At 38.4% G+C, this 24314-nt stretch overlaps 1 protein-coding gene across 1 annotated transcript in view; it reads right to left on the bottom strand.

The window, feature by feature from the left end:
• ACBD6 (acyl-CoA binding domain containing 6) overlaps positions 1–23588 on the bottom strand; it is a 195838-nt gene extending 172250 nt beyond the window's left edge. Inside the window, exons 1-3 of the mRNA XM_074308510.1 lie at positions 22351–23588; positions 14030–14094; positions 11397–11493 (exon numbers count right to left, since the gene is read on the bottom strand). Of these exons, the coding sequence (XP_074164611.1) occupies positions 11397–11493; positions 14030–14094; positions 22351–22575 (387 nt within the window). The 5' untranslated portion in view covers positions 22576–23588. The remainder of the gene's footprint in view (positions 1–11396; positions 11494–14029; positions 14095–22350) is intronic.
• Positions 23589–24314: the final 726 nt, after the last annotated feature.

Genomic DNA, 24314 nt, shown 5'->3' on the forward strand with positions numbered 1-24314 from the left:
TGATATTTCTGACAGAATTAAAGTACTAATAAATATGCTCTTAGAAAATACAGACTGACTTGCCTAAATGTTGCATTGAAGTCAATGAAAAGCTATAGATTGTTAAAGGGACATATCAAATTTCCTTCTAAATAAGTTGTTTTAAACTTTGCATTAAATAACAAATTCAATCCAGGAAATTCTGAAAAAAGACCCTAGAGGTTCAGCATTGGTAAACACTTTACTATACTTAGGGAATAGAGTAGAACAACCAACACTGGAATGAGTGCCACTCAGCAGAAACAGACTCAATGCTTGGGAGCCAGAAGGCCTAGGCTCATGTCCTATATCTTCTTATTTAGCTAGGAGAACCTTAGAGAAATCATGGAATCTCAATGGCCCTCAATTTCCCCACTTGCAAAAAGAACAGGTTGGACATCTCTAAAGTTCCTTACACTACCTGCCGCAGATGCCTGGTCACAAATTCTTCTTTTGTATTGAATTCAGAATTAAAGTCTGGGTACACAAATAATCAACCAAAAAATATTTATTAAGCCCTCCTATGTTTCAGGCTGGCTGCCAAAGCATGAATTACACAAATAGAAAGGAAAAAAAAATCCTGCTCTCAGGGAGTTTATGTTCTAATGGAGAAGATTAATAAGCACAGGTATATGTATATACACTGTGTGTACATAAACACAGATAGGTGTAAAGGTGTCTCTCTCTAAATATAAAGTTCACTATCAGGCAGGATTAGAAGGGGCATCAGGCAAGACTCCATGCAGGAGGTTGGGGGTGGGGGGGTGGGGAGGAGATTCAAAGTGAAAGTCAGACAAAGTCACTGAGCCAGAGGGGAGGAGGAAGGGCAACTGGAGGGGAAGAAGCAGAGGCAGTCAGCCCAGTTCTGTCAGAGCCTGTAGGAGAGGGGATTATCTTCTATGGGGCCGAAAAGACAACCAGAAGTCAAACAGTGAAGGCCAAGCATTCACCAGAGGCTACTGGATGGCACTGAAGCCCTAAGGAGAGCCGCAGAGCCTTATCTGGGAGGCCAGGAGCCCACTTAGGAAGGTGAGGCTCTAAGGCAGGGCAGAGGGGAGAGAGATTTAGAGATCTGCTGGCAGCTGAAATTCAGGTTGAGAGTTAGCAGCTAATTGTCAGGGTGGGTTAAGGAAGAGTGAGGAGTAGAGGATAATGAACAGAAGGCTAGAGGATGGGCCCTCAATGTAAATAAAGGGTAGAAGGGAGCTTTGGACATGATAAATTTGAGGAGTTTCTCAGACTGAATGTCTTGAAAGTGTCCAACAGACAAATGGTACTGCAGTCAGGGGAAAGAGTGGGCCTGGATACAAAGACACACATAGGGCTATATCTCAAAAGGCCCAGATCACCATGGCCCCAGTGGGCTTGGGACCTGCTTTCTCTGCTTTCTTCTCCCGGTTACTAGCCTTGGCACGCCTTTTCTGAGGCAAAAGCTGCTTTCTTTGCTTCACTCTTTACCACCAGTCCTCAGAGACAGCACCAGCCAGAAAAGATTTATTAAATTCCTACTTTGGCTGGATGATCTGCCATGCCTTGAGGGACATAGAGCACTGAGACACAGTGTCTGCTCTCCTGGAGTTCACAAACAAGTACAAGGATTCTTTCCCCAAGGTCATTTTTTGAAAATAAATAATTGTACATCAAAACATATAGAAAGAAATAAAGTCACCAAGAATATGAAGACTAAAAGAAGGTCTAAGGCAGAACTTTGGGAGAACATAAATACTTGGGGTACATGATATGGACAATGAACCAGAGAAGACTGTACAGCAATCTCCCAAGGAGAAAAACAAGGAAAGACTAGTGTCACAAACATACAGTGTGGGGAGAATAGCCTAGAGTAAATGGTTGTATGTAAAATGCAGCAGATAGGATGAAGAATGAGAAAAGACCTTCAGATGGGGCAAATAAAAATTTAAAAAATCACTGGGATGAAAAAAAACCATTTCAGTGGAATCATGAGGCTAGAAGCCAGAATGCAAAGGGTTGAGGAGAGAACAATTCAAGAAGTAAAAAGCTGTACAGAGAGGCACTTTTTTCAAAGAGCTTGGCAGAAAAAGAGGGGAAAAACATAAGATATTAGCCCAAAGAGTTGATAGGATCTTGTATAGGTTTTTTAAAAAAAATTTAAGAACAGGAGAGAGTTGAGCATATCTAAAACTACTAGAGGAAGAATTGATAGAATATTGAGAGAAGAGATGACTGAAGATGTAATCTGCTGAATAATAAAAAGAGAAGCTGGCCTTGGCAAAGACAAGGCCACCTCTTTGTCAGAAACTGCAGGAAAGGAGAATAAAAATGGGAGATGTCAGGAATTTTAAATGAAGTAGATGGGAGAAGAGAATGGCCTTAATTTTCTCAGTAAAGTAAGAAGCTAGGTCCTAAGCTGAGATAAAGAAGTAAAAAGAGATTGTGGCAAGCTTGAGAAGTGAAAAGAAAGTTTGAAATAGCTTCTGTAGGAAAGGAGGCAGCAAATCAATTATGAAGGAATAAAAAGACTGCTTTATTGCAGTGAAGCCATCAGTGAGGTTGAGTTAACATGAAAGTTAGAAGCCCATTTGTAGGAGCAAAAGGGACAGATGGTGAGAAGAATCCAGGATTGAGGTAGGCCAAGCCAACAATATGAGAAAAAACAAGGAAGCAAAGAATTTGAGAGCAAACAGCATTATAAAGCACTGGTATCAAACTCAAATTAAAAATGAGGCCACAACTCTTGCCTACAGCACAGACTTTTAAAAAATAAAACATAAAATATAAAGCTACGTTGTATTGTATTTTTATTTTGTCAAATATTTCCCAATTATATTTTAATCTGGTTCAGGCTGTACTCAGGAGTGTTGTGGCCATGGTCTCAAGTGCTTAAAACTGCTAGTAAAAAATCAAATCATCAACAACCATATATTAAGCACCTACTACATGTCAAGCAAGTTGAAATGACTACTGGGTTGAGACTAGAGAAAAACGCAGGTAAAGTCATAGCAGAGGTAAAAAATCAAAACAAAACATCTTTTAAACTTTTTATTTCTTCAAATTTTTCAAAAATATTTTCCTATTGGATACTTTAATTTGTAAATGCACTTAAAACCATTAACTCCTAACCTGACTCTGTCTGTGGCCCTCTGCTTCCCAACTACTCAAGTTACCTTGACTCCCAGGAGCTAGGCAGGCAAATACTGACCTCTAGCGTCCAGCAGGCACCAAGACAGTCTTAGTCACACAAGTCAAAACCAGAAGAGGTGAAAACCAATGGCTTGTGGTTCCCTAAACAGATTTTTAATTTTAATTTATATGAATTTGCTTTCATGCTTTTATTGTTGATGTGATAAAAGATGTCTATTATCTAAAAATAATATCTAAGATGATTTACTTTTCTTTTGGTATAACTGGTACATCAAAGGCCCAATTCTGCGGTCAAGTCTAACAGTGACTTTAAAAGTATATTCCTGTATCAAGAGTACGGAACCCACTTAGCTCACTCTGAATCTGTTGCAGGAATAATCATAAGCAAATTGCAGGAATACAGAAACTGCATATGCAGGATCCAGCATATATAGCTCTTGGACCTGAAAATTTATTCCGTAGAGTCTGCAAACTTCTTATGTTATAACTTCTTAGTTATAAGAAAAATCTGAAAAAGGTAGACAGAAGTAAACAGATTCAAAAATTAGAAAATGTGATCTTTGATAAAATGCATCATTTTGATGACTATTAGATCCAAAAAGGTACAATTATTACAAGTACATTTTCAGTCATTCAATAAATATTTAGTCAGTGTAATCTCAGTAGTTGTGTGGCCCTGGGCACACCAGGATTTGGCTCACCAAGAAAAAAAAAATGCTTAGCAGTTGGAAAGTGATTAAAGTAAGAGAAATAAGGGGGAGGGAGAAATAAAAACATGAGTAAAGGTATAGAAATAGAGTTAAAATGTTCTTGATGTATCATTTGGATTTTCTTACCTGGAAATTAAGTGATTTTTTGAAGGAGTGAGAGATAAGCTTGAAAATATAGGGTGGGGCCAAGTTACCCAATATCTACATGCTAACTAAAGAAATAAGCCCTTGCTAATAGGCAATGGAGATTATTAAAAGGTTTTCAAGGAGGGAAGTAATATGACTAAAGGAATGCTTTAGAAAGAAAAACTACCATTAACAAACAGTGAAGATTTAAATTAACTGACAATTGAGCAGGGCATCTTTTTCAGTCACCAATGAGAGAGAGAGGCTATTGTATGTTGTACCAACACAAGCAATAACTTACTCAGGAAGAATAGAGGAAAATTGATTCAGATTATATAGATTAGTTTTTAAAAATTTAATTAACTTTAAGGAATTCACTTTTTAGATGGTAAATCTCTAGTCACCTACTGTGCTAAATATTGTAGTGCTACTTTCCACAACAGGAAGAGAAGTAGTTTAAGATGCTTTGCTAATAAAGGTGGTGATTTGTACTGCTACATACACCTAATACTCCAACTCTTTAGATTTTTATCAAAAATTAAAATGACATTATTCATAGTTTTGAAGTATATATTGAAAATACGGCCTAAAAGTTTACTGTCTGATAGTTACTTTTGACTAATCATTTGCTGTAAGAGGCATAGTCTGTGGCTATAAACAAATATAACCAATCTATACAAGGATCACAATTGTATTTCTGGCCTCATTTGGAATGCTATAATCCAGTGGTGTTAAATTCAAACAGAAAAGGGGCCACTAATCTTTCCACAACAATCCCTATGGAAGCAAATTTTAAAGTGTCAGCATCTACAAAAAGATAGAATAAAACAATTTTTCATTCAAAGACTTAGAAAATCAGCAAGAAAGGTCTGTCGCACTGTAGTGAGAGTGGAGTGCAGTCCAGTACAGGGCCCAGCCCCAAAAGCCAGCAACAGGCCTTGGGAGCTAATGAATGTGGAGCAGCAGAGCCAGTGGCTTCCAGAGGCCCCAGCCAACAAATAGTAAGGGGGCTGGACAGCTGGTCAGAAGGAGATCACAGGAGTTTCTTTGATAGCACTGAGGCAGAATTCTGTTGCTTTGCTTATACTCAGATCCAGGACATAGATCTTTGGCTTTGTTCCAAGATGATGACCACCACTAAACTAAAACTTATGGCCACAGTGGAGTGGGAACTCTCCTCACAGTTCCTGGACAAAAAAAGAGTGCTTATCGTCATTCACAGGCTAGAGCACAGTCCAGGAGAATAGTAAAAACACTTCTCCTTGGATCATATCACCTTGGAAGAACTGAAAACTTATAGGTTCCCCAGAAGAATCTCTGAAAATTCCTGCACAAAATCCCTGAAACTTGGGACATTGCACCCTGTGCCCTGTAACCAGGAGACCTACTTTAACAAAGATTTAAAAGCTCAGTAATAGACTGAGAAAATGAACAAACAGAAGAAAAAGATTCTGACTACAAAATTACCGTGGTGACTAGGAAGATCAAAATACATTCAGAAGAAGCAGCTCCTATATTCAAAGCCTCTAAGAAAAACCAAAAAAATGATCTCAGGCCATGGAATACAGATTCTGAAAATCAAGTAAGAGAGAGGAAAAATTAGAATGAGAAATGACAGAGATGCAAAAGAAATATAAACAGCCAGGGAAGAGATTAATACCTTAAAAATCAAAGTTGGCCAAACAGAAAAGGAAATACAATATCTTGCCTAGGAAAATAATTCCTTAAAATTTAGAATTGAGCAAATGGAAGCTAATGACCTTATGAAAATGTAAAAAAACAACAACAAAACAAAACTAAAAGAATTAAAAAATAGATAACAATGTGAAATACCTAATTGGAAACACAATTGACACGACAAAGCAAAGCAACAGAGAATCCTGGCCTCAGTGCTATCAAAGAGACCCCCGTGATCTCCTTCTGACCAGCTGGCCAGCCCCCTTACCATTTGTCGTCTGGGGCCTCTGGAAGCCACTGGCTCTGCTGCTACAGATTCATTAGTTCCCAAGCCCTCTCAGGCCTTGAAAAATAGATTTAGGTGTATTTTGGTCTATCTGAAAGTCATAATCCAAAAAAGAGCCTAAATATCATCTTTCAAGAATTTATCAAGGAAAATTTTCCTGATATTCTAGAACCAGAGAGTAAAATAGAATTGAAAGTATCAACCAATCACTTCCTAAAAGAGATCCCAAAATGAAAAAGGAAGGGAGAGAATCTGGAATTCACCCGTTTTAAAAACAAATGCTAAAAACTGTTTTACATGTAATTGAGGAAAAATAAAATACTAAATACTAACAAAAACAAACAAAATTTGCTGTAAACACACTTATTGTAGCCATGGAAATAAAGTTGAAGTCTACAAATTAGTATTGTAAATTAACTGTGCCAAATGACTGAAATGGAATATTATTACATCATGAGAATTGTAGTATATTAGTGTAATGGAAGATACAATGAACAGGAAATTCGTAAAAAATTGGGAAGGCCTATATAAACTGATATAAAGCAAAAAAGGGCAGAACCAACACAGTACAAATGGTGTAAACTTTAAAAAACTGTAAACTTCTAATCAATATAATGGGCTATTATAATTTCAGAATACTGATGAATCATCCTACCCAGCTCTTCACAAAAGATAGGGATTTTGAATTTTTTGAGTTGTTTTACCTGACTATACTTATTACAAGGAAGGCCCCATAGAAGGGAAAAGGAAGCTAAGGTATAGTGATAGAAATGCCTCCCCTGTCCCCCCAAAAAAAGTATCAATAGAATGTAAAAGTACAAAGAATAAAAAGAAATTCAAAGGAGATCACAAGTCAAGGCAATTTTATAACTACCTTGTTAAACTTAATATACTTTTTAAAAAATTGCATGTAACAAAGACTTATGGTTTCAGATACTTGTCCTCTGAATAGAAATATGCATGCTTATTGGTGATAGCATGATAAAGATATTTTAAATTAAAAAGATAGAAAAATGAAAGATTTGCTGAATTCCAATTCTAGATTTCCCATTTCAAAAACCAAGGGACATCAACCCTATTCTCAGTTCTCTGCGAATATGAAGTGTTACTACCCATTACAATTACAAAAGAATCAGTGACTACAAAAAATTAGGGTAACAAGGTAATGCAGGAAAAGATATTAAAAGAATAATCTGAAGATCCTAAATACAAAAGTTTTGAGGAGTTTTTTGTTTTTATTTTGCTTTTAAATTAAGTAAGCCAAATTATGAAGAATAAGGCAGAACCTATTTTTTACTGAAATTTATTTTATCCATAGTTTTATGAACTTAGCTCCCTCTTGTGGCCACCAAGGAACATATTTGGTATAAAGAGAAAAATCTGGAAGAAAATGAAGAGTCCAAAGTAATTCTCTGGGACACCTTTACATACACAGTCTCCATGGGCATTCCCCCTACTCTAGCACTCTTCACTCTAGTCAAAGTGGCCTCCTTTTAATTATTCCCCCTACTATAGCTGTGTAGGGACACCCCAGGAACCTGAAAGATGCTCCCCTCTTACCTTCAGCAGAGAGAATATCTCTCTTACTTGGAGTGGGATCTTCTGCATGAAGCCTCTCTGGAATCCCACTACTTCTGCTCACCTTCTCAAAATACTCTGATTTTAACTAATGTATCTAAATTTCATATATTTATGTTCTCTATGTATAATATAATCTAGCTATTTCCCCACTAGAATAGAAGTTCTTTACAAGTAAGATGTTTTTCATACTTTGATCCTGTGCCCTCTATGTCTATTCAGCACAATGACTGGAACATAGCCAGAATGTTAATAAATATTTATGCATAATAGACTGAAATATTTCAAAAAAGGAACAAATCTCATTTCACACTTGGTTAAACACTGAATTATAATCTCTTTCACTTAATGAGAACCAGACATTCATTTAAATTACTTATTTATGTTAAAAAAAAAAATCCCATCAATTATTAAGCTTTATTCAGTGAGACTTGAAAACAGACCATTTGTGTCATAACTGGTAACAAGATTAAATAAGAATTGTGATAGTCAGAGTCCCTTTAAACTGTAACTCTGAAACCCAAAAATACTTAGAAAAGGAAACTTACATGAAAAGTAATATCTAACACACAAAGCACAGAAAAATGGAATATTAGAAGCAAGATAGTTTTAAAGAGACCTATTTAGTTATGAAAATATAATTATACATATTTTCTCTGGCAATTATCATTTTAAACACGATAAAGTGAAATAGCTGACCAAATTGAATACATGTCATCTTTTAGCCCTATTATTTTTTTAAGCCATTAAGCATTTTTCTCATGAGAAATCTTAAATTTTCTGTATTTCATAATCTTGTGGTTTTATTTTCAGATGAGTGATTTTCCAGAAAGCAGGCAGCCTTAGATGCCAATCAAAGTTGCAAGATTCAAAATATTCTCTCTCCAGATAATCTGGATATAATCTGGTTATAAGTGAACACAAATCTTTCTTTATTCTTCATTCATTTTGGTTGTACTTTGGTTTATTATAAAAAGTTAATTTCAAAGTTCAGATGTCAAGATATTTTAAAACCACAGCCTCCCAACACCTGTACTCATTTTCATGAGGGCAATTCAGAAACTATGAATCATTTTAGCCTTGAAACGCTTTTAAGAAGGTCACTGTATTTAAATACGAGTCCAAATAAAAGACCAGGGATTCCGTATGTTAAACTGCAAATTCTCAGAGGACAAGGATGATTCTATTTCAATAACAATCCAGTAGAAGACAGATGAATATTTTGTCAATGCTTCTGACAATATTTTTTTAAACAACCTATATAAGAATGTCCAAATAATAACTGATATTCATACAAATACCTTTTTTAAGTCTACAAAGCATTTTACCTACATTATATAATTTAATCATCTAAAACTTATGAAGTAAAATAATATAAATATTATTTTCTCCCATTTTACAAATGAAGAAACTGAGAATTAGAAAGTTTATGAAGTTAACTAGTTTACCAAGCTGGTTAGAGAGGCAGAGAAGTGACACAGTAGAGAGAGTGCTGTACTTGAAGCCTGAGTTTCAAGCCAAGCTTAGACTGGAGTGTGACACTAGACAAGCCCCTGAACCTCTCCCAGATAAGTTTCCTCACCTGTAAAATGGAGATAACAGAACCTACCTTATAAAATTTACCAAGGATGGAATGAGAGAACACGTAAAGTACTTTCAAACCTTAAAGCACAACCGAAATGTCTCAATGGGGTACAGTGACTCTTATATGAAGTGATCCAACATGCCTTATTTGCCATCATCACACAAATAAATATAAGAGAATACAGCACTGGAAATAGGCAGTGCAACTTCAAACAGGGAGACTACTCCGTGAGTCATTAGTTTTACTCATGAGGACAAAGAAAGGCAAAAATGCCCTCAGAGAACTCACATTTTAAGAAGGGAGACAATACACAAAGAACTATGTGCATTTAAGATGAACACAGGTACAAATGTAATCTGAAAGAAAATGACTTTTGTAGAAATGGGATTTGGGTTGATTCTTAAAGGAAACAGAAGGGAGAACATATCAGAAATGGGAGACAAGCTAGTGAAGAGGCACAGTCTTCAGGGATAGAATGTCAGGAAAGGTATGACAGGAAAGATGGGAAGGGTTGTAAAGAGCTGCCAAGGAGGTAACGGAGCCACTGGAGTTTACTGAGTAGGATGTAACATGTACTCGAGAAAAATCACTTTGGCGATGAGTTGAGAATGGACTGGAAAAAATATAACAAGGGCAATTGACCAGGCCTAGATAATAAGGTCTGCAGCAGGATAGTGGCTTGTATGAGTGAAGGATACATATACAAGAGATGTGAAGATATAAACACAAGAAATGGCCATACAATGAAGACATGGGGGGAGAGCAAATAGTTTAAAAAGCCATTTAGATTGCCCAAGGTATGGATAAAAAGATGGTGGCATCAACAGCAATCTCAGGGTTCAGAGGAGGAATGCATTGAGTGGGAGAGAGTGACTTCTGCTCCCGAGGATCCAAGTTTTAGATGTCTTCTGTTCTCAGAGGTATCTGACTCTTCGGGACCTCAGCTGGGTTTCTCTTGGCAAAAGTGGCAGAGTGGTTTGCCATTTTCTTCTCCCAGGCCCACAGTGATGTGCCCAAGGTCACGCAGGTAGGAAGTATCTGAGGTCACACGTGGACTGCAGACTTAGCTCTCCATCCAGCATCACCTCTGGACACTCCCTGTCCTGCCCCTCCTAGATATCTCTAGGACATCAATTCAAAATGTCCAAGAGAGCTGATGTGAGACTTGATCAAGAGAGAAGTTAGGTCGGATAAATAAATCTGAGAATAATCTGCATAGAAATGACCAGTAGCATGGAAGGAGAAGAGACAAAGCCTTTTGAGATATCTTTGCTTAAGAAACATGACTTGAAGGACAGTTGCAGCAAAGACTAAGAAAGACCAGTCTGACAGATAGAAGGAGTATCAGATGACAGTAGTTTTTAAAAATCTAGAAAAGCAAGAATATCTAGAATCAATAGTGTCAAAAACTTCAGGGCTTTTTATTATTTTAAATCTAAAAATCAGTGAAATTTGATTTAAGCATGAAAATTCTTACACCAATAGCTGTTATATTGTTTTTTTCCATATGGGACAAAAAAAACTTATACCAGACAGTTATATCAATTTTTAAATATAGTTCAATTTTTAAGTAATTTCATAAGTGACTCAGGAAAGAACTCATAATATTACATTATCCTAAGTTTTATAAATTGCTCCAAAAAGGGGGGGGGGGGGGGAGGCAGTTAGGTGATGCAGTGGATACAGCACCAGCCCCGAAGTCAGGAGGACCTGAGTTGAAATCCAATCTCAATCATTTAACACTAATCACTGGGAGACAGGGAGAAGGAGAGAGGTGGAGAGAGAGGGGGGGAGGGGGGAGAGAAAGACAGAGAGCCAGAGCCAGAGAGACAGAAAAAGTGACAGAGACAAAGAGAGCATCAGAGACAGAAAGATAGAAAGAAAGAGACAGAGACAGAGAAATAGAGCCAGAGAGAGAGAGAGAACATTAACTATGTATTCAGTAAAATTTCAGAATATGTGTTATTAGCCCCATAAATGCTCTACTTCCATTCCTGAATATGATAAAAAGAAGACCCTAAATTCTCTCAAAAGCTAAGTTGACAGAAAGTAAGATTTGGAAGTACTGCAAGGTCTAGGAGATGAGAAAAATTTCATGTGCAGACTTAGGGACAACTTCTTTGTCTCTTTGTCCAAGAACTATCTGTGCTAAATTTTAAAAGCCTCAAACAGATTGACCACAAGATAATAAATGTTTGGCCATGGTTATTCTTCAGCACCATGTGAGTTATAAAATGGTATGAAGGGGTTACCTATACCAACAAAATAATAGCTGCTTAAATTGTTAAAGTCTTACCTGAGGATTCCAATTTGGATCCAATTTTTTAACCATCGCAATATATTCCTGCATTGCTTGGCTAGGACTTGAATCGCCAAGTGCCTTCCATGCCTCCCTATAATAAAGAAGAAATATCCAGAATGACCTAATGCAATGTTTCTCAACCTTTTAGGTCTCAAGAACCCTCAAGAAGAGGATTCCCTATAATGTTAATATGTTTATAACTACTAATATTTACCACATACAATATTAAAATATCTTAGTATTACTATGAAAATAATTTTGATCTCACATTCCCTCTAAAATGGTCTGAAAGACTCCCAGAATCCCCAGACCCCATTTTGAGAACCACTGAAAACTGTTACTGAACTACTAAAAAACTAATTGAAATGATCCATACTGATTTAAATCAAAAGTTTAGAGTTACAGAAATTAATTCAAACTATCATTTTTCAGACTGACTGAAAGAATCGATCAGATAAACAAATACTGAACAAACTTACAAAAAAAATTAGTTATGTTGCAAATGAATTTTTAAAAAATTCAACCGGAAACTTCCCTTTTTTCCCCCCACAAAAGTTTCCCCCCCATAATACATGGATACATGGTAGTTAGATCCCTGGGCCAGCAGATACAATAGTCCAACATCTGACTGACATCTTATAACTCTGAAAAATTGGAAAGTACCTCATAAGTCATTTAATCCAGGCCATATCCAAAAATTAATTTTCATTCAACAAACCCCATACGGGGTTTGGAAAAGTTCATACCATTTTGGCGTTTTTTCTTACATCATGCCACTCGTTACACCTAGTGCTATCCTCTGCAACTGAACAAAACAATCTTTCAAAAAATTTAAAATATTATATCTATGTGTCTCTTAAATCCTTCAACTTATTCACATGGGGAATGATTTCAAGATTCTTCACTATATTGGTTACTGTCTTTTAAATAATCCTCAGCTTATCAATGTCCTTCCTGAAGTTTGGTACTTACAACTGAATACTATTTCCAGATATAGTCTGACCAAAAGCCTAGTGGGTCTAGGCCCTCCAAACTCCCAGGTACTCTGTGTCTCTTAATGCACCCTCAGGCTTCTTTAGCTTTCTTAGTAACAATATCACACAAATGACAGATTAATTCTGTCTAGGATCTCTAGCATCTTAAAATTGAGCTCAAAGAACAAAATGCTTGAGTTAAAACAGAAATAATATGGTAATTATTCCATACAATGTCTCTGAAGGGAAGAGGGGAGATTAAATCTCAGGCCACTCTTCTTTCTAGCTATGGAAAATGAAACTTCAGGGAGACAGAGTTTCTGGGTAATTAATAATCAATTTATTAAATAGGTTAGTAGATAATAAATTGAGGTCAGTGGTTCCTTTTGGCAACCAAAAGACCATCTCCCTCCTTCAACTGTAAAAGCCTTTAGAAATGAGAATGCCCCAGAGGATAGAAATCAACTCTGATCGACTAACAAGCAATGAGGGGGAGAACATATTAATGAAGAGGTGGGCAAAACATCTTTAGCTCCTGCTGAGAACATGACCTGATCATGAGACTCAGTCACCTCCAGCAATCTGGACAAAAGAATTCATCTTTACTCAGACCCTTCCTGTTAGTTTTCCCCAGATTAAGTTGGGTCACCCGAAATTCTAATGTAGTTTCCAAGGACAGGAGCTTATATCCTAAATGCAAGAAATCACCTAGACTGGATTATTTGTATCGCCTTCTAGTGGAAAATGGCATTGCACTCAAGCCAGAGAAGCACATACTCAGTATTTGGGCAATCTCATCTATCAACAATGTCCTTCAGAGACTGGCTGAATAATATACAGAAGGTGGTTTCTAAGTGAAGATACAGGAAAGAAAAACCTTTATTTTAATTTAATAGTTGATTATTAATAAGAGAAAAACAATCATTTTTCTTGCATCTCACTACTAAAAAGAAAAATGATAAGATAAACAATGTGTGTGTGTGTGTGTGTATATATATATATACACACACACACACACACACACATATATATATATATATATGTGAGCATAAAGTACTACAAAAGTTAGAGGTGGTCTGTTGCTATTTGAAGTTTTCCATTAGGTACTATGGAGATGGAGGAGTGGGGAGCCTTTGAAGACAGAAATAGGATAAATCCTGAAGACAGTGACATTCTGGTATACTACCAACAAAATCACTAGTAGCAATGCATGAGTAGAGGGAAAATAACCAAGAAGATTTCCCTTCCCTTCTTTTTTTCTTCCTTTTCCCTATCTTGCTACTGAAATCTTCATCCATCTTACCTGACACTAGGGAAAAATAGGAAAGGATAATAGAAGGAAAATCCTAAGCAGTAGCAGTAGCATACAGGGAAAATCAGTATTTGTGACCTACCACCTGGCTGAGACCAAGGAGGACATTCCTATGAAAGGCACAGTAAATCAAAGCCTGCCTATCTATCAGACTCATAGACATAAGAACCTTAGATAAAAGCGGATTCTTTTAATCTCTCTGCAAACTTTCTGAATGTCATTAGAACTGAGAGAGATTAATCCAAGATTAATATTCTAATCTGCTCATTACTTCTTAATTCCTATAGACCTAAAATATTTTTTAACAAGATCAAATAGAAATTCCAAAAATTCTGTCTTACCATTTTTGTTTCCCCTCAAAATCAAAGAAGCTTGGTTTAGGTGTATTACAATTTCCAACTTTGACCTAGAGGGAAAAAAAAATACCAATATTTTATTTATTTAAATACCTGAGAAATATTTTTTCTCACTGCAAGTGAATTATATATATTTAATTACTATAATTAAGAAAATACTTAGTTGTAAGAAAATTTTAGTGTTATTTCTAAAAGAAATAATCCTTTAGAAATCTTTAAATGCATAACATTCTTACTCTTTATAATTATTGATTTATATGTAGGATAATATATTAAACAAATCCCAATGGTAAGACTTCTTTGTAGAAATCTTAATAACTAGATATAGAAATAATATGAAATAATAATAAAACCCAAAATTTAAAATAACTTCAAATATACCAGAAAATATAAAATATGTATCTGAGAATCTTGAGATAAGGTAGGACAAGAATAGGGTTATTGTAAGGGGAAGGAAAGCTTTACGCGCGCATGCACACACACACACATACACAAAAGGACAAGACATAAGTCTAGAAAGAAAAGAACTAAGGCATAATCTAAGTCCCAGAATCTGTTATAGAAAGGGACAGATTTTCTTTCTCTCAATATTTTCAGGTACTATAATTCTGACAGTATTACCAGAAAGGAGACTAAGGATGAATGGACAATTTGGTATAGAACAGTTTCAGAGGCCTTTCTAGTATACCAAAATATCTTCCCATAACCTTTCCTAAATTCCTTTAATAAAGGCAAAGACTTTTCATTCAACATTAGGAAAAATAATAATAATATAAACACCTGGGGGAATTAACACCAGTATAAATGAGTCCCACTTATAGTGTAATTGGTCCCTAGAACTGGGAAGAGAAAAGTAGACTGGGTTATGGTCCCTTTTCTTCATGATCTTACAAATGCCTTTAGGCAACTAGTTTTACTTTCTCTGGCTTCAATTTTCTTCCTTGTTTTGACAGGGGAGCAGAAGGTCAACGACCCATCTAACATAAGGAAGGGATCGACAGAAAGAGGATCTCCAGGGATGGAAGGAATGTTTCAATAGAAGACAGATAAATAAGGCAATAAGACTATCTTATATAAGACAGTCTTACTTAGCTTCAGTTCAGCTGAGACAAAAAGAAACTAAATACTGAGACGTTTTTGACAGCTCTACATGACATGATTTTTAAGAGTTCATTGTATATGTTTTGTTTTGAAATAAAGATGACCTCATAAAAGAACTTTATCTGTTAGAGATTTGTTAATCCATTAATTTGCTATTAAGGAATTTTAAACAAAATGTATTTTGGAGACCAAGTCATCTTTAGTATGTAGTATAACTATCAGTATAATAATTTCCAATTTTGATGGAAAATACATAGCCAACCTCAGAATCTTTCAAGAAATAAATACAAGTTCATTTATTTCATTCTATTCTGTATACAAAATTATTCTCAGTTAGATAACCTATAGTATTTTATCTTTACCTGCAAACTACTAGTTTAGGGGAAATGCACTACTTATCTGACTTCATATCTAAATTAAGTATACCAATGCAAATTAGTACCTGTACCTGTTTGGTACTACTTACCATTTAAGTCGGTACCAGATATCATCATTAGATATTTGCTGAGTCAGCCATAGATGTAATACTGGTTTTGAATGCTTTTTTGTTTCCCAAGTTAATAACTGATTTGGTTAAACAGGCTTTTGGTATACTAAGAGTCCCTAACAGTTTAAAAAAAAAAAAAAAAAGTACTAGATTCTAAACATCTACATTCTACTAACTTGCTTATGGTTCAGACACTACTAGTTCAAAATGTTAATGTTTCATAGAAATAACATTGTTAGGGGTTATGTTATGCTGGAACAAGTTCAGAAATTAGCAACAAATGTTAATATTGTAGACTAAACTTAAAGATGTATCCTGCATATATTTTAGGGGGGAGAAAGCTAGTTATTAAACATTGACCAGAACATCCGTCATTATAGTCAGACCTTAAAAATTATGAATGCTGTCACATTAAGAAAAAGAATAAAAAGCTAATGACTAAATTAAGCAGATTAGACAGATGAGAATTTGTAGCAAAGGGATGTGATATCACTGCAAATAATGAGAGCTTAAACCTGCTTTTATGTGGAAAGCTGACATTTTTAATATCAATAATAGCAGATATTGCAAATTCTCCATAATCACTGGATTACAATTTTTTAATTGGTTTACAACTCTTCTATTCCTCTTTTGGCTTCTCTACTCTCTTATTTAACAAATCAGGCAGATAAAAAACAATGGAAAGTCTTGGATTTAGAATGAAAAAACCTGGGCTCAAGCTTTCCACTTGTGGGTTCTTAAGAGATGCATCCTCCCTCTGGAGGACTCAATCCCTTCAAAAGTAAGATAATTATTGTAAGGAAAGTAGTTTGTTACAAATGATTTGTTAATAATGATTACTATTAGTACTTCCCACTCAAGAATTCCTGATTTTGTCAATGTAAAATATTTCATTAAAGTAGGGCACAGTGCCTTCAAATCTCTGTAGAATTTTTTTGCTAATCACTGTGTCCTTAAAATTCATCACTCTAGAGGAAACTTGGTGAGGAATTTCTCAAACTTAGCTATGCTGGTCCTCCATTACCAGGCCAGTCCCAATTTAAAGCATTTCCAACTGGGCAAGACCTGCAAGAGTATGAACTTTATTAGCAGTTTTGATATCAACTTTTAAAAAACCTAAGGTTATCACTTGGTAGCCAAAGTAATTTAGTAGCTGTGACTATTATTCTTATTTAAGTCTTATTGCCATTGTCTTTTTTAGGACTAAACCACGATGGTAAAGTCTAAAATCAATTTATTAGAACTTACGGTATTGTTTTTATTTGTAAATAAATTACCAGTCATCTGTCTTATTTCATATGGTTTTCAATGAAAAAGGATACTCTATCTTTGACCTCAGAAATCATTAAAAAAGTAAAAAAGAGTGCACTAATTTCTCCTCAGAAATATGGGCATTTTTAAAACTAAAATATAGTATTAAAGACTCAGAAATCTAAATATGGTTGATGAAAAAGAGTTAATAAGTCATGCTACTTCAGAAGGTGGTGACTTTTTTCAGAGGATTTGTAGCTGAAAAGTCTATCCCCTCAACAGTTTTATACAATTGAGTAAAACATTATCAGGGTAGCTAGCATTTATTACATATGTTATGTCATGTGCATATAGATGTGCATGTGCATATGTACACACAAATACATATACATGTTTTATGTAGGTGTGCAAAACACTTTACACATTACCTGATCCTCACAATAACCCTGTGAGAGTAGTACTATTATCCTATTTACAGATAAAAATTGAGGCATAGATAGATGACTTGTCCAGTCTCTAGTATCTGAAGCAAAATTCAAACTCAAATATTCCTGACAAGTCCAACCCTATCCACTGAGCCTCACCATTTGGTTAATGCTTGCCAGTTTCTACTTTGATAGATACCAAGGAAGCAGTTTCCTAGCAGTTCATAGGATCATAGATTTAGAGTTGGAAGGGACCTTAGAAGCTCACTAGACCAACTCCCTCATTTTACAGATGAGAAACTAAACCTCAGCGACATTTCAGTGTTCTCATGGTCACAACAAAGCCTAGCACTGCTGAGATTTAAACTAAGCTCTAAACCCAGTTATTTGCTTTAGAAAAGTGCCTCCTAAGTCAAGTGGTTTAAACAAAATAAAGACACTTAAGCTGTTTTTATACTAATTATAGAAAAAGTAAATTTCACTCTATTTTGACTGAACTCTTTAAAAATTTAAAAACAATTTCAGAGAGTGAAAATGACATTTAAACTTTTCCTATAACTCAAGTGAGCTCTGTTTAAAGCAATGTCCAACTAACAGTCACAATGAAACAAAGAATGAGGAAAAAAATGATTTGATAAGATTCAGTTAATATCCACACAGGGATGGAAAGATGTGCTTAGTGTCTGGAAGAGACCTCAAAAGCTAGATGAAAGGCCTCTGTTGTGGTCATCCAGCCTCTATTTAAAAACTATTGAGCACAAATATAGCAGCTGATTCCACTTGGGGGCAACTGGGGTGGAAATTTTCCTGCTATCAAGACAAACTTGCCCCTAGAATTTCCATGGATTACTCCCGATTCTGTCCTCCAAAGCCACACAGAAGAAAGCAAATCCCTCTTCCACATGTGGGAGAAAATTTTGTAATAAAACTAAAATATTAAGGAATATTTTTCTCCAAAATCTTTTCCAGACCCTTAGGGAAAAGATCTTTGGAAAGATAATTAATGAGTCCAAGACAAAAAGACTCTTCTTAAGGAACTGGATTAAGTTGATAACCAAATTTAGTTCTCTGGTTTAGTCATCTTCATCCCCATCCACCAGAAGTGGATTGGTTCTAGGCTCTACTTTTTTCTATTAGGAAAGGATAAAGTTACTGATTTTTTTAAAAAGGGGAGGGGGATTTCTTTGTTTAATTCCAGGATAGGAATCTAGGCAGAATGGGATGGTGAAAATTGGGGCTTAAGGCTACCTTAACTGTAAATGAAGACCTTTCCAGATCTAAAATCCCATCATTGTATAGGATATCACTATATATGTTCTTCATATGCCAGAAGTGATATGCTTCTGATAGTAATTAGTTTTGTAGGCTTTAGAATAAAAATTCTTGAAATGATATGAAAACAGGGGCAGCTAGTTGGTGTAGTGAATAAAGCACCAGCCCTTAAGTTAGAAGGACCTGGGTTCAAATCTGGTCTCAGATACTTAACACTTCCTGGCTGTGTGACCTTGGGCAAGTCACAACCTCAAATGCCTCAGCAAAAAAAAAAAAAAAAAAGAAAGAAAAAATTATATAGAAACAATAAAATGTTTTTCCATTATGGGAATTAGAGAAGTCAAAGGACCTGGATCTGAATCCTCCAAGCCACTCGACTTCAGCTTCCATTATCTGGAAAATCTTAAGGATCTCTTTCCACTCTGAAGTCATCTGATCTTACAAGGAAAGTGAGGTCTATTTAGTTAAGTGACTGAGTCATGACAATGTACTGCTAAATCAAACACTTACTGGAAGCAACAGTGAAGACTTCTAGAGATGCTTTCTTTTGCCTTTCTGTCACTATTTGATTTTATAGAAAAGCAGCTGTATTTACACTATTCAGAATGATGTGTAGCTGCATCTGCTTTCTTCCTAGAAAAAAGGGCAAATGACCAAAAAAAGCAAGCTAGGATCAGAGCCTTCCCCTCAAGCCCAACCAAAACTTCAAGTTCAGTCCCATGGTAGTAACTGGTGCTCATAAAACCTAGTTTGTGCACCTGTATCTACTGTTGCATCTTTAATGCAGCACAATAACTGATTTTCAAAATAAAGACCTTCCAGAAAATGCCCATTTGCCTAAGATAGACAAGCCATCAAATAAAAATGTGGCTAAACAAATCATGTTTCATGAATGCAAAGAAAATTATTGTACTGTATGAAATAACAAATGTGATGAATGTAGAGAAATATGGAAAGAGCTACATGGACATGGATTCAGTGAAGTAAGCAGAACCAAGACAAAAAGTATGAATGGAAAAAAACTGCCCAAAAAATTAAAAATGAAAGCTGAAAAGTTACAAGCAAGCATGGCTCAAAAAAAAAAAAATAGATATGACAAGATATTCCCACTCCACTCCTTTACAGAGGTGAGAGGTCAACAAATATATACTACTCTTATTTTCAGGGGTTTTTTGTTATCCTGATCACTTTTGTTATTTTTCCCCTTCTTTTTCTTTTCTTTAAAAATATTATTTGTAAATATATATATATATTATTTGTTATATAGTAATAATTCAGGGTGGGGGAGTAATACTGAAGAAAATTACAATGATGTTTTAAAAAAAGATGTCAAACTTATTTTTTAAAAAAAACTAAGTATATAGTATGTCTTAAAAGATTTACATAACAAAAGTCACCTTATAAAAGTGACATTTCTCTAAAGATTTAAGATAATTCAGGTTTTACTGTAATTTAACTCCTATATTTAACTTTTCATAGGCTTATCTTTTGCTCTACAAGTAGGCCTAAGTAATTTGAGGTCAAGCACTATCCTAACCACCAAGTTAAGCAGGTACTTAAGATTGTTGACTGACAGGAAAGATAACCTTTCCTTCAGTCATTTACCTGAAGTCATGTTAAATGATCCACTGACTATAGGACTAACAAATCCAAACATGTTTCTCCTACTGGGCATTTGGCACCGTGAACTTTGATGGCTTTATGTGACTCTGGACAAATCACTTAACATTTAGGGCAGGGGTTCTCAAACTACGGCCCGAGGGCTGCTGAGGACATTTATGTGCCCCCCCCCCCACCCGGTTATAGCAAATGGGCTGAGGGGCGGAGACAGAGTGTGAGTTTTTGTTTTTACTGTAGTCCAGCCCTCCAACTGTCTGAGGGACAGTGAACTGGCCCCCAGTTTAAAAAGTTTGAGGACCACTGAGCTAGGGCCTCAATTTCCTCGTTTCTCAAATGAAGTATTTGAATTAAGCTATCTCTAAGGTTTGTCCAATTTAATGTGGCTTTCTGGCTGTTCCACAAACAAGACACTCATCTTTCAGTTTCCAGCATTTTTTCTGCCAGTCCCCTACACCTGAAATACTCTCCCTCTTCATCTGTCTCCTTGCTTCCCCAACTTCCTCCAAATCCCAACTAAAATCCTATCATCTAAAGGAAATCTTTCCCAACCTTCTTAAGTCTAGTACCTTCCCTCAGTTAATTATTTCTTACTTGTTTGTACCCATTTCCTAGTATCCTCCGACAGAATGCTATCTAATTGAGGGGACAAATTGTCTCTGACCTCTTGGTGTATCCCCAAAGCTTTTCATAATGCCTGGCATATAGTAGCAGCTTAATAAATGCTGACTATGTCTCCTTCCAGTTTCCTCATCTATAAAATGGGAAGACTGTATTAGATGATGACCTCAAATTCTTTTCCAATTCTGAAATGTCTGATTCTAACAGGAAACCATGGTTAGTCAAAAGAGAAATAAATGAAAGACAGGCAAACATTAAAAAGTACAACAAAAATAGCGGTAATCCTTTATTTGGTCCAGCATTTTTCTTGTTTATTGCAAAAAAACTATTATTCTCTCACAATCTCAAAGCTCTTCATTTACAATTACCAATTAACTATCTCGATATTCTTGTCCAAACAAAAGAGAGAACTTTTATGATCACCCAGATTTCACAGATGATAGAAGTGAGGCCTACAGACCTTAGATATTCTACTCAAAGGTTGGGAGACTGAACCCTTCCCAGTCCCCCAAACACTGGCGCCTTCCCTGGGTTAATTATCCCCACTTCACTCTGTCCCTGTTTGAACGTGTGCATGCTGCCTCTCCCATTAGACTGTAAACTCCCAGGGCGCAGGGGCTGCTTTTGGTCCTTCTTCATATGCCCATAGCTTGGCACTTAATAAATGCTTACTCAATTTACCAACAGGTAAAATCCTGCCTCGGGCACGGTGAAAAGAGGCCCAGGCCTGGAGTTAAATAGAATGAGTTCACTTACTAGCTGTGGGACTGGGCAAAAAATAAACAAACAAATAAACTGATATTATATATATATATATAAAATCAATTTATCTCAGTTTTCTTGTATGCAAAATGGGGATCATAATAACACCTACACCCTCGGTGGTTGTGAGGAGCAATAAGAAAATCCTTATAAAGGCTCAGCACAGCACCGGGCCTTATTAAGTGCTATATAAATGGTAGGTATTGCTATTATTTACTATTACTAGCTGTGTCATTAATACTAGTGTTACTAACAAGTCATTTAATTTCTATTTACAAAATGGAAATAAGTCTCCCAAAAACGTTTGCAGGATCCCAGGATGTTTTGCAGCCCGGTACTTGCACTGTAACATATATATATATATATGTATGTATGTATACACACACATTTAACGTCTACATAACCTACATTACATAAATGCCATTACTATTATTGGTTGGCCACTGAAGGAGGACCAGCCTGCCTCCAGCGCCTGAAGAAGCCAAAGCCAGGTATTCTAGGTAGGTATGGAAATGGATAGAGAGAAGAGAGCAACTAGAAAGGCAAACAGAACAGCAGACGGGGAGAGCCAAGCAGGCTCGGAGTACATCTAGGAGGTTAATGGTAAGGTTATAGGTAGGGAGACATAGATAAAAACAATGACTTGGGGAGACGTGAATAGGTGTAGGTGCGTTTGCATGCCCGCGGGGGGAGGGAGGAAATGCCCTCTCGCGCTGACCCTGCCCTTGACCCCGTCCCTGACCCCTTCTCCTCGCTGCGCGGCCTGTTACCTGCTTGTACCTGGCGTACAGGTAGAGAAGCTGCTCCCTGCTGGCCACCTGGACCAGGCCCTGCAGGTGAGCCGCCGCCTTCTCAAAGAGCTCCACCAGGTTCCTGGGGGCCTCCCCCTCGAGGCCGGGCGGGGAATCCCCCACGTCCCCAGACTCGTCCCCAGAGCTCAGCTCTCCGCCGCTGTCGCCAGTCGTGGTCCCTGGAGCCGGGTAGGGGGAAGCCATAGCCCCCGGGCCCGCTCGGGGCGTGCGCCGAGGTCGGCCCGCAGCGGGGTCGGGTCGGGTCCGCTCGGGCTTCCGGCGCTGCTCCCGCGCTCGCTCCCCTTCGCCTGGTCCCTTCAGTAACTGTCCTCGGGGGCGCCCGAGGTGAGGCGGGGACCGGGGGAGGTCGGTGCCCACCCTCGCTCACTCCCCCGCGGGCCCGATCTCTCCCACTACGGCCAGAAGGAAGTTCTCAAATCCTCGGGGTCCGACCTCCCCAACGGCGGGAGGAAGGGGCGGGAGCGAGGGCGAGGCGCGGAGGAAGAGGGGGGCGCGCTCGGAGGGAGGGAGCGTAGAGGCTGGGGCAGGGGGAGGGGAGAGGGCGACGCGAAAGGAGGGAGAGCGCGAGGAGGCGCGCGCAAGAGAGCTGGGCTTGGACCTGCTCGGCGCCTGTAGTGGCTCCCCGGGTGGCTTCGGTTCCGAGCCCTTCCACCCGCTATACCGGGATGCAGCCCTCCTTCCTCAGAAGCAAAGGGTTTGAGCGAGGTAGGGGAGGGGGAGGAAGAGATAATGGGCCTGGTTTAGGCCTAATGGTTTGGAGCGACCCCGCCCCCTCCCCTCTGCTCGGGTGGCGGGAATGAGGCTGACGAGTGGCGGTGCAGCGGCCTCAGTGGCGCCGGGGAAAACGCCAAATTGGGGAATAAGGTTCCGCCTGACTCCTCGGCCCCCCCGCGACCCCGCCCCCTGCTGATGTTCCCGCACCGGAGCCGGGCAAGAGCGAGGTTCACCCCTGGGGCCCCGGGGCCGCTTTCTGCACAGTGCCCCCACTGGCACAGCTCTTCTCTTCGCGGAAGGGCCCTCTGACCTCCCTCTGCAGCATCCCGATGGCGGGAAAGGTCACGGGGCTGCGGCTGTTAGCGCCGCTCCGAGCGCTGCAAAATGTGCCGGCTCGCTTCCTGTGGTGCGGTGAGACCGTGGAAGGTTTCTAGGTGCTTGTTCTCTTGACCTTAAGGCCTCCCCCCCCCCCCCCCCCCCCCGCTTTGGTTGTCTGTGATTACTGTCCGCCTCCATTCTTCCCTTTATTATAACGCGGTGCCGCGCTGTACACACACCCGCCCCGGCTGAGCCCGCCCGCCTCTGAGGCGCTACATTCTCACCGCGGCGGCGGCGGCGCGCAGGGCGGGACGTGTGCGAGACCACCGGGGTAGTTACGGGGAGCCTGGGGAAGCGTGTGGAAAGCTTCCTGGGGGGTGGGGTCTTAGCTGGGAAATAGAGCGATCAGGTCTACACGTTACTCCATAGTCTCCATCCAGAGTCACACATTCAGAGCGGAAAAGTTCAGGCCACAGAATCCAACCCATTTCCCGGATGAGCAAAGAGATGGAGGCTAAATTATTCACCCAGAGTCCGCCTAGGAGAGGGCTTCGTGCCCTCGGAGCGGGGCCCAGCGATACGCGAGAACCGTGGAGCCGGCGAGCTCCCGCGGAGAGGCCTGCAGCTGCTGGTGCCCGCACACCCAGCCTCCCGACCTGCTGCTGCAGACTCAAGGGCTTGTCTAGCACTTTCTAGAAACTGCCCTCAACCGACGCTCCTCGGCCAAAACCCTCCAGAAACTATCCATTTTTTCCCCACCCGCTGTGAGCAGCTGGTCGAAATTCCCATTCTCTCTGTCTCTTTGTCTCTCTCTGTCTCTGTGTGTGTTTGTCTATCTCTGTGTGTGTGTCTGTCTCTGTGTGTCTCTCTGTCTCTTTCTGTCTCTCTGT

Source organism: Sminthopsis crassicaudata, chromosome 4, assembly GCF_048593235.1.
Source record: "Sminthopsis crassicaudata isolate SCR6 chromosome 4, ASM4859323v1, whole genome shotgun sequence".
Taxonomy (NCBI): domain Eukaryota; kingdom Metazoa; phylum Chordata; class Mammalia; order Dasyuromorphia; family Dasyuridae; genus Sminthopsis; species Sminthopsis crassicaudata.